Genomic DNA, 15,290 nt, shown 5'->3' on the forward strand with positions numbered 1-15,290 from the left:
GGTGAAAACCTGTCTCTAAAAAACAAGGAAGAAAGAAAGAAAGAAGAAAGAAAGAGGGGAAGGGCCGGGCAGGGCAGGGCAGGGCAGGGCAAGGCGGGGCGGGGTGGGGTGAGGCGACTTTAAACCTCATGAACCAACATCTGCTGCCTTCAAACTTTTCTTCTGCAGCTTCCTCGCCTCTCTCAACCTTCTTACAATAGAAGAGAGTTAAGGTCTTGTTCTGGATTAGGTTTTGGCGTAAGGGCATGCTTGGCTGGCTTACTCTTTTATCTAGACCAATCAGATTTTCTCTGTATCAGCAATAAGGCTGTTTCACTTTCTTGTCATTTGTGTGTTCAGCAGAGTAGCATTTTTAATTTCCTTCAAGCACTTTTCCTTTACATTCACAGCATGGCTGACTGTTCGGTACAAGAGGCCTAGGCTAGGTTCTGGCCTGTCTTGGCTTTCAACATGCCTTTCCCACTAAGCTTAATCACATCTAGCTTTTGACTTAAAGTGAGAGATATGCAACTTTTCTTTTTACTTGAACACTTAGGAGCTATTATAGGGTTATTATGTGGCATAATTTCAATATCATTGTGTCTCAGGGGATAGGGAGGCCTGAAGAGAGAGACAGTGGTATGGCCAGTCCGTGGATCAGTCAGAACACACACAACATTTGTGGGTTAAGTCTGCTATCTTATATAGGTGTGGTTTGTAGCTCACCCCCAAAATTATAAAGTAACATCAAAGATCATTGATCACAGATGAGCATAACAGATATAATAATGATGAGAAAGTTTGAAATATTGTGAGAATTACCAAAATGTGGTACAAGGACACAATGTGAGCACATGCTTTTGGGAAAATGGTACCAATAGACTTGCTGAATGTAGAGTTGCTACAAACCTTCAATTTGTAAAAAATGCAATATCTAGCTGGGTGCAGTGGCTCATGCCTATAATCCCAGTGCTTTGGGAGGCCAAGGCAGGAGGATGACTGGAGCCGAGGAGATTGAGGTTACAGTTAGCTATGATCATACCACTGTATTACAGCCTAGACAACAGAGCAAAACTCTGTTCCTTAAAAAAAAAAAAAAAAAAAAAAAAGGTAATATCTGCAAAGCACAATAAAGCAAAGCACAATAAAATGAGATATGTCTGTATACACAGAGAATTACAATAACTGATTGTGTGCAAGTTTAAAAATACTTAGAAAAAAAACAAAAAAGAAAAGAAAAAAACTTAGAAAAAGGTGGTGTGCTTATCAAACAAGGTTTCTGGGGGAAGCATGACTGGGGTGATGCTAAGCTTGGCAAGAACACTGACAAATACAGCATTGGTGGCAAATAATTATGAGCCCTAGTTTATGCATGAGAGTATACGTCCTTAACTTTTTTTTCTTTTTTCTTTTTTTTGAGATGGAGTCTCACTCTGTTGCCAGACTGGAGTGAGGTGGCACAATCTCAGCTCACTGTAACCTCCACCTCCCGGGTTCAAGCAATTCTCCTGCCTCAGCCTCCTCAGTAGCTGGGACTACAGGAGCGTGCCACCACGCCCGGCTAATTTTTGTATTTTTAGTAGAGACGGGGGTTTCACCATGTTGGCCAGGATGGTCTTGATCTCTTGACCTCATGATCCGCCTGCCTCGGCCTCCCAAACTGCTGGGATTACAGGCTTGAGCCACCACGCCCGGCCATGTCCTTAACTTTTTAAATTAATCTTGCTATGTAGTCAAAGCAGGCTAATAAAAAGTAATACAGTTTTTAAATGCCCTTTATTATCCTATAGTATTCACTCTTTTTTCCTACCCAATTGATTCTCAGGTGTCTACTATGAACCATCCTGTACTCAGAATGTGAATCATGGTGTACTTGTGGTTGGCTATGGTGTTCTTAACGGGAAAGAATACTGGCTTGTGAAAAACAGGTAATATATTTACACTTTATATTTAATTGGAATCAGGAATTTGAGGGAGTTTCAGCAAATACTCTCTTATGATTTTGATGATGATGATTATGATCATGATATTGACAATGATGAACTTTATAGCTTCTTACAAAGTGACATTCTAAATTTCTCAGTGCCCCCATCTCTTCACTTACTATTCCTTCTTCATCAGTTTGTTTTCATGGTTTGTCTTCTGTACTACTTCTCTGATCATTCCTTCTCAGCCTCTCTTACAAACCTATTCCTCTGTTTAGCCCAAAAATGTTGGTATTTCCCAAGGCCCTATCCTCTGCCCATTCCTCCTCTTATTTTATTTTTTCTTGGGTGCCATAATTCCACTCTTAGGACTCTAGCTATAACCTTTATATGCCAATAGCTTTTGAATCTCTAGCTCTAGTTCCGAATTCTTCCCAGAACTTTAGACTTATCTGGACACACCCACTTGCACATATCTTAGTCTCTCCAAACTCAATACATCCAAATAATTCAGTACTCTCTCCCCCATGCTGTTCCTCCTTCAGAATTTCCCACATCAGTAAAGAGCCACACAACACAGTCACCCAGTAAGATATGATGGATTCATCTGAGACCTCCCCAAGTCTGACCAAGCAACCAATTAGTCAAAGCAATTTTACTTCATCTATGTCCTTGATTCTGTCCCTTCTCTGTTTCTTCTATTACGGCTCTAGTTCAGGCATCTCTGGTGTGGACTATTGCTGTCCCCTTCTAACTGGTCTCCTTTACTCTCTCTTTTCTTCCCCTTTACCCTCAAATCCATCTTTCATACTGCTGCCAAACTTATTTGTCTAAAATATGAACGAGTCTGGGCTTATAACTCTTCTACTGAGTTTCATGCAGTGTAAAATTAATGTTCCCTGACAGAAGACAAGTCCTGTAGGCCGTGCTCCCTGCCTTGCCAGCCTCACCTCCTGGCATTCGTTGCCTCCTATTTTCACTCTGGTTATATTGCGCTATCCACAGTTGTAGTTCCCATACATTCCACTTTATCTGTAATACCTTCCTTTCTATCTCGGTTTATGTTCCCTCTGCCTAGAATATCCTGTCTTCTCTTTTGGTTTACTTCTCCTTTTCTTCAGAAGCAGCTCAGGCACAATCTATTCCAGAAAGTCTTTCCTGAATCCTTGGGATGAGCAAAATGTCTTTTTTCTATGCTGCCAAAATGTCCTATACATACTGGATCACAGCATTTTAGGCATTATATTTAAATTGCATTTTTACCTGTCTGTCACTCCAATGTTCTGTACGTGCCTTTGGGGAGAGATTATGTCTTGTCTTCGTATCCGCAGCACAGACTAAGTGGGTGGCACCGAAAGGCCCCTCAATATATGTGTTGAACTGACATGTATATCACTCATAAACAAAAGGAACATAACTTCTAGAGGGAAAAAAGGGAGGATATATGAAGAGTTGAGACTTTGGGGCACACCTGGAGTTTCTCTTTGTGTTAGTTTGCTATGGCTGCCATGACAAAGTGCCACGAACTGAGCAGCTTAAATAACAGAAATTTGTATCTCCCAGTTCTGGAGGCTGGAAGTCTAAGATCAAGGTGTTACTAGCTTCTCACGCTGTGAGGAAGAAATATTCATGGACACAGGAAAAAAAAAATTACTGTATGATCTTACTTATATGTGGGATCTGAAAAAGTCAAACTTACAGAAACAGACAGTAGAATGATGGCTGCCAGGGACTGGAGGCTGGGTAAATGAGGAGATGTTGATCAAAGAGTGTAAACTTTCAGGTATAAGATGAACAGGTTCTGGGAATCAAAGGTACAGCCCGGGTGGAGATGGATGCATTATTTCATTTGATTATGGCAATCATTGCACAATGTGCACATACATCAAGTTATCACACTGTACACCTTGAGTTTATACAATCTGTGTCAATTAAATATGTTCTTTTAATTAAAAAAAAAATGTTTGATGCCTCTCCCCTAGCTTCTGAAAGTTTGCTGGTGATCTTGGACTTTCCTCGGCCTTTAGAACCATCCCCCTGACCTCTGCCTTCATTTTCACATGACATTCTGCCTATATGCATTTCTGTATCTATTCATAATTTTACTTTCTTCCCCTTCTTGAGACAGGGTCTCACTCTGTCACCCAGGCTGGAGTGCAGTGGGGTGATCAATGTTCACTGCAGCCTCAAACTCCTGGGCTCAAGCAATCCTCCCACATCATCCACCAAAGTACCTGGCACTACAGGCATGCATCACCGCACCAGGCAAATTTTAATTTCTATTTGTAGAGACAGGATCTCTCTCTGTTTCCCAGACTGGTCTCAAACTCCTGGGTTCAAGTGATCTTCCTGCTTTGGTCTCCCAGAGCACTGGGATTATAGGTGTGAGCCACCGTGCCTAGCCAATTTTCCCTTTTCATGAGCATCATTCATGTTGGATTAGGACCCACCCTAATGACCTCATCTTAATTTAATTAATTATGTCTACATCAACCCCATCTCTCAATAAGTTCACATTCTGAGGTACTGGAGGTTAGGATTCCAACATGAATTTTGCGGGGACACAATGCAACCCATAACACCCCTCAAATCTTTACTTGAAGTACATAGTCTACAAATCAAACAAAAGGTGCTTTCCTACCTTTTCCCATTGTGGCACACATAGAAGATGATGATATTTGTATGGCCAACTGGGAAAGTAGCTGAGAGGATCAATATCTTGGCTCACTGATAACCTATTCACGGCACTGGTCAGCTTGGGTGTAGACCAGTGATAGCTTTTTAAAATGAAACCATTTCCCTCATATCTTATTGACTCTCTAAGGAACTCCCTACAGCAGGTGTTCTAAATTCTCTCCTCTACTGAAGCTGCTCTTGAAGATCATCTCATCTTTTAGTGTTGAAATTCAAAGCTGCTTCTCTTCACTCATTCATTCAACAAGCACTTACTAGGCATCTACAATGTGATTGGCATTATCTAGGCCCTGGAGATACAAAAAATAGTAAGAAACCATCCTGTCCTAAAGGCACTCACAATCTAACATGAAAAAAATATATATATTTTATATATACATACATAATATATAATATACATTATATACAATTTGTATTATATATACATACTTCTATAATGCATATATAATACATATATAATATATATTATATTTGATTATGGCAATTATGTCTAGTGTTGATGTAGACATAATACATACATATACATACATATATAATATATAATATATACATACATATTATATATTATACATACATACATACATAATATATAATATATTACATATACATACATTGTATATTACATACATATTATGTAATATATTATGTATATGTACATATTATATAATATATAATGTATATATACATTATATAATATATATTATGTATACATACATATAAATCTCTCTATCTATCTATAGAGAGAGAGAGAGAGGCTGCAGTGAACATTGATCACCCCACTGCACTCCAGCCTGTCTCAAAAAGGGGAAAAAAAATAAAATTATGAAGAGAGACAGAAATTCATGCATATATATATATAGGTTTTTTTCTTTTTTTGAGACAGAGTCTCACTCTGTTGCCCAGGCTGGAGTGCAATGGTGCAATCTCGGCTCACTGTAGCCTCCACCTCCCAGGTTCCAGCGATTCTTCTGCCTTAGCCTCCTTGGTAGCTGGGATTACAGGCGCTCACCACCACGCTGGCTAATTTTTGTATTTTTAGTAGAGATAGGGTTTCACCATGTTGGCCAGGCTGGTCTCAAACTCCCGACCTAAGGTGATACACCCACCTCGGCCTCCCAAAGTGCTGGGATTACAGGTGTGAGCCACCGCGCCCAGCCTAGATAGATTTTTAAACGATACAACAAACACATCGTGGTATAATGATACATGTCTAAATGGCTATGGGAGGAGGAAATGCCTAACAGTCTAAACTTCCACAGAGAAGACACTATTTGCGGCAAGTTTTCAGATGTATGGAATTATTCATGTATTGGAGGAAGAAAGTGCATTAGAGGTTGGAAAGTTGCTCAACGACCCAGAAAACATATGCAATGGCACATTTCTCACTATCTTGATTCATCTTGTTACATCAACTTTAGCCTCATATCTTACATTATTTTATCCACCTGTCTGTTACATGAGTTTGCTATATCAAAGCAAACTCATCTGCTCCTTCAGTTTCAACTATTGCCATTATGTAGATGATCCCCAGTTCATTATCTCTGAAAATGACCTCCTAACTAAGTGACAGACTTTCTTGTCCAACTTCCAATTTGGCAGCTCTACTTGAAAAATCCAAACTCCCCACCTACATCACCCTACTACCAACATATACACATGCTCATACTCAATAAGTTTACAATGTTCTTCTCTTCCTTTCATCGCTCATCCCTGAAAAGGATTTTAGAACAAGCTCAAGGGAAAACTATTCCCTGTTTTGGGTAATATATTACCATCTTCAGATTATTAAAGCCTAAGCATCATTTTGGCCTTCTCCTTTTTCCCCCTCAACCCACACAGCCCTATCCATTTGGCCTCTGAATCATATTTTATATGAATTTTCTCTTTGCCATTCCCAATGGCTCTGCTGTAATTCAGATTCTATTCCAGCCATCTATAGAGGTATCTTCTTAAAATATAGATCATGTCAACTCCTGCTCAAAAATTCTAAATAGTTCACCATTGTCTAAAAATGAAGTCCAAACTCCTGGCCAGGCATTCCAGGTACTCCACTATCTAGTTTTTAACATAATCTTAGACATTTCTTCCACTATATTTTCATATGCCCACAGTCATACTCTGGCCATAGTGAACTACTTATTCATCATTCCCTAAGTTTACAGATACATCCCTACCTCTGTTTCTTTATATATGCTGCTTCATCTTTCTGAAATGCCTGTGAAGCCCAATGCTGTCTACAAAAATACCACCCGTCTTGGTGAAATGGGCATTCTTATACAGTTTGACGGGAAAGTAAGCTGTATTTATTCTTTTTTTTTGCGGGGGGGGGGGGGACGGAGTCACTCTGCCACCAGGCTGGAGTGCAGTGGCATGTCTCAGCTCACTGCAACCTCCGCCTTTCAGATTCAAGTGATTCTTCTGCCTCAGTCTCCTGAGTAGCTGGGACTACAGGCATGTGCCACCACACCCAGCTAATTTTTGTATTTTTAGTAGAGATGGGGTTTCACCATGTTGGATGGGGTTTCACCATGTTTGATGGAGTTTCACCATGTTGGCTAGGATGGTCTCGATCTCTTGACCTCATGATCTTCCCACCTCAGTCTCCCAAAGTGCTGGGATTATAGGCGTGAGCCACCGCACCCTGCCTATTCTCTTTCTTGAAAGCAATTTGACGATATGATAAAGAACTTTTTGAATGTTCATATTCTTTACCCCCCCCCTTGTTTTTGTTTTTTGTTTTTTGTTTTGAGACAGAGTCTCGCTCTGTCACCCAGGCTGGAGTGCAGTGGCACGATCTCGGCTCACTGCAACCTCCGCCTCCCGGGTTCAAGCGATTCTCCTACCTCAGTCTCCCGCGTAGCTGGGATTACAGGCACCCACCAACACGCCTGGCTAATTTTTGTATTTTTAGTAGAGATAGGGTTTCACTATGTTGGTCAGGCTGGTCTCCAACTCCTGATCTTGGGTGATCTGCCTGCCTTGGCCTCCCAAAGTGCTAGGATTACAGGCGCAAGCCACTGCGCCCAGCCAGTGCCCCATTACTTTTTTTTCTTGGAATCTATATGAAGAAAATAATCCTAAATATGGGAAAACTTTCATACCCAACTTAGGTGAATTGTAGCATTATTCTTTAGTAAGTAGCCAAAAATGCCTAACAATAGGTATATGATTAAATAAATTATGACATAATCAACTCCATGCATTAGAAATATTCAGACTATTATTAATAACCTAATAAAATACTTGGGATATATATTTAAATGAAAAAAGATACACATAAATATAAAATTTATATGTAGTATAAATATTAGCTGAATGTGGTAAGCTCATGCTTATAACTCGAGAGCTTCGGGAGGCCAAGGCAGGAGGATCACTTGAGGCCAGGAGTTTAAGGCCAGCTTGAGCAACATAGGGAGACCCAGTCTCTACAAACAAATTTTAAAAATTAGCTGGGCATGGTGGCATGTGCCTGTAATATCAACTACTCGAGAGGCTGAGGTAGGAGGATTTTTTGAGCCCAGGAGTTTAGGGCTACAGTGAGCCATGATCACACCACCGCCCTCTAGCCTAGGTGACAGAGCAGGACCCTATCTCAAAAAAAAAAAAAAAAATTAAGTTAAACATAGTATGTCCAACCAGGCTTACTGGCTCATGCTTGTAATCCCAGCACTTTGGGAGGCTGAACTGGGAGGATCTCTTGAGCCCAGGGGTTCAAGACCAGCCTGGGGAACATAGACCCCATCTCTGTACAAAAATAAGCCAGGCATGGTGACACACACCTGTAGTCCCAGCTACTTGGGAGACTGAGGTGGGAAGATCACTTGAGCCCATGAAGTTGAGGTTGCTGTGAGTGAGCCATGATCACATCACTCAACTCCAGCTTCATTGACAGAATGAGATCCTATCTCAAAAAAAAAGGAGGGAGACCGGGTGCAGTGGCTCAAGCCTATAATCCCAGCACTTTGGGAGGCCAAGGCAGGCGGATCACGAGGTCAGGAGATCGAGACCATCCTGGCTAACACGGTGAAACCCTGTATCTACTAAAAATACAAAAAAAAAAAATTAGCCGGGCATGGTGGCACATGCCTGTAGTCCCAGCTACTCGGGAGGCTGAGACAGGAGAATGGCATGAACCTGGGAGGCGGAGCTTGCAGTGAGCCAAGATCGCGCCACTGCGCTCCACACTCCAGCCTGGGTGACAGAGCGAGACTCCGTCTCAAAAAAAAAAAAAAAAAAAAGGAAGAAAAAAATAAAGATATTAATTTTAAAATGAAAAAAAAAAGTCATTACAAATCCTATTCATTTTTAAATCCTGCCTCAAATACTATCTCTTTCATACCCCATTCACTTAGAATTGTTTCTCTATTTCCTAAGCTTTGGCAATGCTTTATGAATTCTATTATAGTATTTTACACATATCCTTTGTGTTATAGCTATTTGTGCACACCATGCTCTATTCACTAAAATGTAAACTTCTTCAAGGTAGGATAGTCTCTTGTTCATTTTTGCATCTTCATTCAGACACTGATTCAACAAACATATACTGAGTACCTACCATGTGCCAAGCTAGGAACTAGCAATTGGAAATGAAAAATGCAGCTTTTCTACCATCCCTCAAGGTACTCCTAGTCTAACGGAGTAAAGGAAACAGGCAGGTGCATGTATAGTCCGTTTCAACTCAATGTGATAAATGCTAAAATAGAGGTGGCATAGGTTGCACTGGAGGCATAGAAGAACTTCGGCAGGTGATTTAACTTCTTTAACTTTTAGTTTCATCACCCTTCTTACAATGGAAGAGAGTTAGGGCCTTGCTCTGGATCAGGTTTTGGCTTAAGGGAATGTTGTGGCTGCTTTGCTCTTTTATCTAGACCACTCAAATCATATCAGCGATAAGGCCAGTTCACTTTCTTCCCTTTCTTTTTTTTCTTCCTTTTCTTTTCTTTTTCTTCTTTCTTTCTTTTTCTTTCTTTCTTTCTTTCTTTTTTTTTTTTTTTTGTTGTTGTTGTTGTTGTTTGTTTGTTGTTATTGAGAGTCTCACTCTGTCACCCAGGCTGGAGTGCAGTGGCACAATCTCAGCTCACTGCAACCTCTGCCTCCCAGGCTCAAGCAGTCCTCCCACTTCAGCCCTCCAAGTAGCTGGGACTACAAGCACGTGCCACCAGGCACAGGTAATCTCTGTATTTTTAGCATGTTGCCCAGGCTGGTCTTGATCTCCTGAGCTCAAGTTATCTACCCGCCTCAACTTCCCAAAGTGCTGGGATTACAGGCATGAGCCACTGCACCTGGCCCATTGTGTTGCTTTCTTATCATTCATGTGTTCACTGGAGTAGCATTTTAATTTCCTCCAAGAACTTTCCTTTTGCATTCACAACATGGCTAACTGGTTCAAGAGGTCTAGCTTTCAGCCTACCTTGGCTTTCACAAAGCATAATCATTTCTAGCTTTGATGTAAAATGAGAGATGTAGAACTCTTCCTTTCACTTGAACACTTAGAAGCCACTGAAAGGTTGTTTTTTGTTTGTTTGTTTTTGTTTTTTGAGACAGAGTCTCCCTCTGTTGCCCAGGCTGGAGTACAGTTGCGCAATCTCGGCTCACTGAAACCTCTGCCTCCCAGGTTCTAAGCAATTCTCCTGCCTCAGCCTCTGGAGTAGCTGGGATTACAGGCGCGCACCACCACACCTGGCTAATTTTGTATTTTTAGTACAGACGGGGTTTCGTCATGTTGGCCAGGCTGGTCTCGAACTCTTGTCCTCAGGTGATCCACCCACCCCAGTCTCCCAAAGTGCTGGGATTACAAGCATGAGCCACCGTGCCCAGCCCATTGTAAGGTTATTAATTGGCCTAATTTCAATATCATTGTGTCTCAGGGAAGAGGGAGGCCAAAGAAGAGAGATGGGGGAAGTGTCAGTTAGTGGAGCAGTCAGAACACACACTTATCAATTAAGTTCACCATCTTATATGCGTGTGGCTCATGGCACCCCAAGACAATTACAATAGTAACATTAAAGTTCACTGGTCCCAGCCTGGGCAACATAGCAACACTCTGTCTCTACAGAGATTTTTTTTTTAATTACCCGGGCATGGTGGTGCATATCTGTGGTCCCAGCTACTTGGTAGGCTGAGGCGGGAGGCTGAGGCAGGAGCCTGAGCCCCGGAGGTTGAGGCTGCAGTGAGCTGTGATTGTGCCACTGCACTCCAGCCTGGATGACAGAGTGAGACCCTGTCTCAAAAATTTAAAAAAAAAATCACTGATCACAGTTCACCATAACAGATTTGCTAATAATGAAAACTGTTGAAATATTATGAGAAATGCCAAAATATGACACAGGGACATGAAGTGAGCACAGGCTGTTGGAAACATTGTGCCAATAGACTTGCTCCATGCAGGGTTACCACAAATCTTCACTTTGTAAAAAATGCAAAATTTGCAACGCACAATAAAGCGAAGCACAATAAAACAAGATATGCCTGCACTTCTCAATACCTCTACTGTTACCATTAGAGTTCGAGCCACCATCTATCTCCTGGTCTATTGCAATAATCTTGTAATGGTAGCTGCTTCCCTCTTGTTTGCTTGCAGTCAATCCTCTATACATTAACCAGAGTTATCTTTTTCAAGCATAAAGTAGATTATGTTACCCTTCTACCCAAACCCTCTAATGGCTTTCCTTCCCATTCAGAATAAAACCCATGACCTGTAAAGCATGACATTATCTGGCCTTAGCCTGCCTCTCCAACCACCTCTCCAACTACTCTCCCCTCTCTCATTCAGCTCCTGGCACATTAGCCTTTTTGCTATTTCTTGACACACCATGCTTATTTCTAGCTCTTTATCCAGGTCTTTGCCTCACTTGCATCTTTGCTCAAACATCCACTCAGCGAAGCTTTTCCCGACCATTCCGCCTCAAATTGAGCCCTGTCTCCTAACACTCTGTATCCCTTATCCTGCTTTATTTTTCTTTCTTGTACTTATCATATTATATCATCAAGTATTTCTTTGTTTACTGTTTCTCCTCTAGAACCTAGGCTTTAGAAAGACTTTGTCTCTGTAATCCTAATGCCTAGAAGAGTGTTTGGCACAGCCTAAGAAGCCCAGGACTTCAGTCTATTACAAAGGAAACTGGCATTGATCAATTTTCCCACTTTGCTAAGGGCTACGAGGCTTTCTGAGACATAGGACTTTCTTTTTAAAAACAGGACAGTCCCAGGCAAACTGGGACTGGTGATCACCCTAGAAGAAGGCTATATATATATATTTTTTTAAGTAGATGGACTCAGCCTGGCTAGGTGGCTCATGCCTGTAATCCCAGCACTTTGGGAGGCCGAGGTGGGAGGATCACCTGAGGTTGGGAGTTCGAGACCAGCCTGGCCAACATGGAGAAACTCCATCTCTACTAAAAATACAAAATTATCCAGGCATGGTGGCGCATGCCTGTAATCCCAGCTACTCAGGAGGCTGAGGCAGGAGAATCACTTGAACCTGGGAGGTGGAGGTTGCGGTGAGTCAAGGCTGTGCCATTGCACTCCAGCCTGGGCAACAAGAGCAAAACTCCGTCTCAAAAAAAAAAGTAGATGTACTCTACTTGAGTCCAATCAGATGTACTCATACCTGGATAATAATAAAAATAGCTACCTTCACTTAGTAAGCATTGGCTATATACCAAATATTGTGTGAGTACTTTAAATACATTTTCTAATTTAATTTTTAAAGTACTCTTATGAGATAGGCATTTAGTTAACAAACTTACCTAAAGTTGAACAGTTTGAGTGAAAGAGCTATAGAATTAATAAAAATATATACAACTTGATAAGTACTGAAATGAACATTTGGAGCAGACTTTGTATAATTCTGAAGGCAAGACTTTGTCCTCAGATACTTTATTTAGCTTAAGATTTTTTTTTTTTTAAATCAGTTTCATTGTTTAAGGGAAGTTAGCAGGACTTAGTCAAAAAGAAGTCTGGGATCTTTTGAAAAATTGGGGGCAATTGATCTTGGTTGGTAAAACTAAGAAAAGCAAATTATCTAGATGTTGAATGGGGTCTGGGATTCCCTGGTCTCACGGACTGAATTAATACTGCTAGTAACTAGACCTTCAATTCAATTTTCATACTAGATCTCAGGTCCAAACTCAGTTCATCTAAAATTATTTATTTTACCTATTATTTAAGGTAGTGACCATAGTAAGATATAAATTACATGAGATTCTAGATGTACTGGTCTCAATTTCATTCCCCATATGATTTCACTCACAGAGATAACTGTAGGGATAGGCATAGTATAAAAGTTAGAGTGGGCTTTGGAATAAAATAATCCTATATTTGAACTCTGGCTTCACAATTTACTATCTATGTGACTTTTGGCAAGCCACTTTACCACTCTGCCCTTCTGTTTTTTTCTTTAGTAAAAGAAGATAATACTCACCTCACATGATGATGATTAAATTAGATAATTTATGTTAATCTGTTTGGCACAGAGTAAGTGCTAAATAAGTGGTATCTATTAATATCAATAATAGCCTGGCCAGATTATTGTTATTGCTTTTGCTTATTAAACTAGATATTAAAAGAGTATTGCTGCAGCTTGGGCAACATAGTGAGCCCTCTTCTCTACTAAAAACAAAAAATTGGCCGAGCATGGTGGTATGCACCTGTGGTCCTAGCTACTGGGAAGGCTGAGGCAGAAGGATTGCTTGAGCACAGGAGGTTGAAGTTACAGTGAGCTGTGATTGCACCACCACACTCCAACAGAGCAACATGGTGAGACTGTGTCAAAAACAAACAAAAGAACCCACTACAGCCATTGGTTGATTAGAGGTGATGATGAAGTTTGAATTTTCTTGTAAAGGCATGGAGAGCCATCAAAAATTTCGAAGCAGTGGAGTGGCAATTAAGTGAAAGGAAGCAAAGAAAGGCGCTCATGAAAATGTTTGAGAAGGACTGACCAGAGAGAGATAAGAAAATCAGAACATAGTAGTGTCTTAAAGCCAAGAGACCAGTAAGGTGGGAGTAGACAACTGTGTTAAATGGTACAGAGAGAAAAAAATAGGACCTGCAAAAGGTCCAGTGAGGGCTGATACATAGAATATTTAAGGCCTCTTAAAGCACAGTCCTTTTAAATGGTGTCATTTGTCTTCCAACAACAAACCAGCATTTCTTAGGTTCTCCACTGCATGCAAAAACACAACCTTTGAGTCCCTGAGCCAAAATTTGTAACAGCTTCCCTTTGCCTTTGTAATTGAAGTACGTGTTCCTCCACGGGCTGTTCTAAGCTGTTCACAACATGACCCCAAACCAGCTTTCTATCCTCTTTTTCTGCTATTCTACTAAAGATATCCAGTTTTCCTTTCAACTAAATTTCTTACTGTTCTCCAGACACACTAGGCATTTTCTCTATTTCACACTTTTATTTGTATCCTAGAGCACTTAATGAATTTTTGCCTTGTATGATATTTATATACCTACCACTACAAAATCTCAGAATGATAAACAGCTTCAGAAATCATTCCTCTTACAAGGATTTTCTACGTTTTTTCATCAGTCTTGGTAAAATAAGAAAAATAAGAATATTTTGGTGACTTTTTCATTAATCTAAATTTATTTACTCAAAAGACTATCCTTAAAATAGAGATTATGTCTTTGGAATTTTTGCTTTTGGTGTTAAAATGTATTTTCTTTTACAACATAATGGTGACAGTAAGTAGTATGGTTTTTATTTATTTTCTTTTTTTGAGACAGTCTCACTCTGTTGCCCAGGCTGGAGTGCACAGGTGCAATCTTGGCTTCCTGCAACCTCCGCCTTGCCTCCCAGGTTCAAGCGATTCTCATACCTCAGCCTCTCCAGTAGCTGGGACTACAGGCTCATGCTACCATGCCCAGCTAATTTTTGTATTTTCAGTAGAGACGGGGTTTCACCATGTTGGCCAGACTGGTCTCGAACTCCTGACTTCAAATTATCTGCCCGTCTCTGCCTCCCAAAGTGCTGGGATTACAGGCATGAACCACCGTGCCCGGCCAATAGTATACTTTTTAAAAAGGATGTCCATACAGCCGGGTGTGGTGGCTCACACCTGTAATCCCGGCTCTTTGGGAGACCAAGGTGGGTGGGTCACTTGAGGTCAGGAGTTGGAGACCAGCCTGACCAACATGAAGAAACCCCATCTCTACTAAAAATACAAAATTAGCCATCGTGGTGGCACATGCCAGCAGTAGTAGTCCTAGCTACTCGGGAGGCTGAGGCAGGAGAATCACTTGAACCCGGGAGGCCGAGGCTGCAGTGAGCTGAGATTGCACCATGGCACTCCAGTCTAGGCAACTAAGAGCGAAACTTCATCTGCAAGAAAAAAAAAAAAAGGTGTCCATACATGCTAATTTAGAAATTGATAACTGTATATCGATCTGTAAAAACCTTTTGAACTCCTCTAAGTCCATGAAATCAAAAAGTAAAACACTGATCTACTCGAACCCTAATCCGACCCATGATTTCTCTCTGCAACATCGCTAACAATTAGCCTCCACTTGCTTGAACACTTCCAGTGCCAGGTAGAATATTCCTTTTTTTTGTTTTGTTTTGCTTTGTTTTGTTTTGAGACAGGGTCAGGCTGGAGTGTCAGGAATGCAGCGGTGTAATCATAGCTCACTGTACTCTCAAACCCCTGGGCTCAAATGATCTTCCCACTTCAGCCTGCAGAGTAG

General features: G+C 40.9%; 1 protein-coding gene across 2 annotated transcripts in view; it reads left to right on the forward strand.

Annotated features, from left to right (window-relative positions):
* LOC105497818 (cathepsin S) overlaps positions 1 to 15,290 on the forward strand; it is a 68,252-nt gene that overhangs the window by 47,500 nt on the left and 5,462 nt on the right. For both annotated transcript variants that reach the window (XM_011769222.3, XM_024797966.2), the window contains one exon: positions 1,805 to 1,907. In XM_011769222.3, the coding sequence (XP_011767524.1) occupies positions 1,805 to 1,907 (103 nt within the window). The remainder of the gene's footprint in view (positions 1 to 1,804; positions 1,908 to 15,290) is intronic.

Source organism: Macaca nemestrina, chromosome 1 (assembly GCF_043159975.1).
Source record: "Macaca nemestrina isolate mMacNem1 chromosome 1, mMacNem.hap1, whole genome shotgun sequence".
NCBI lineage: Eukaryota > Metazoa > Chordata > Mammalia > Primates > Cercopithecidae > Macaca > Macaca nemestrina.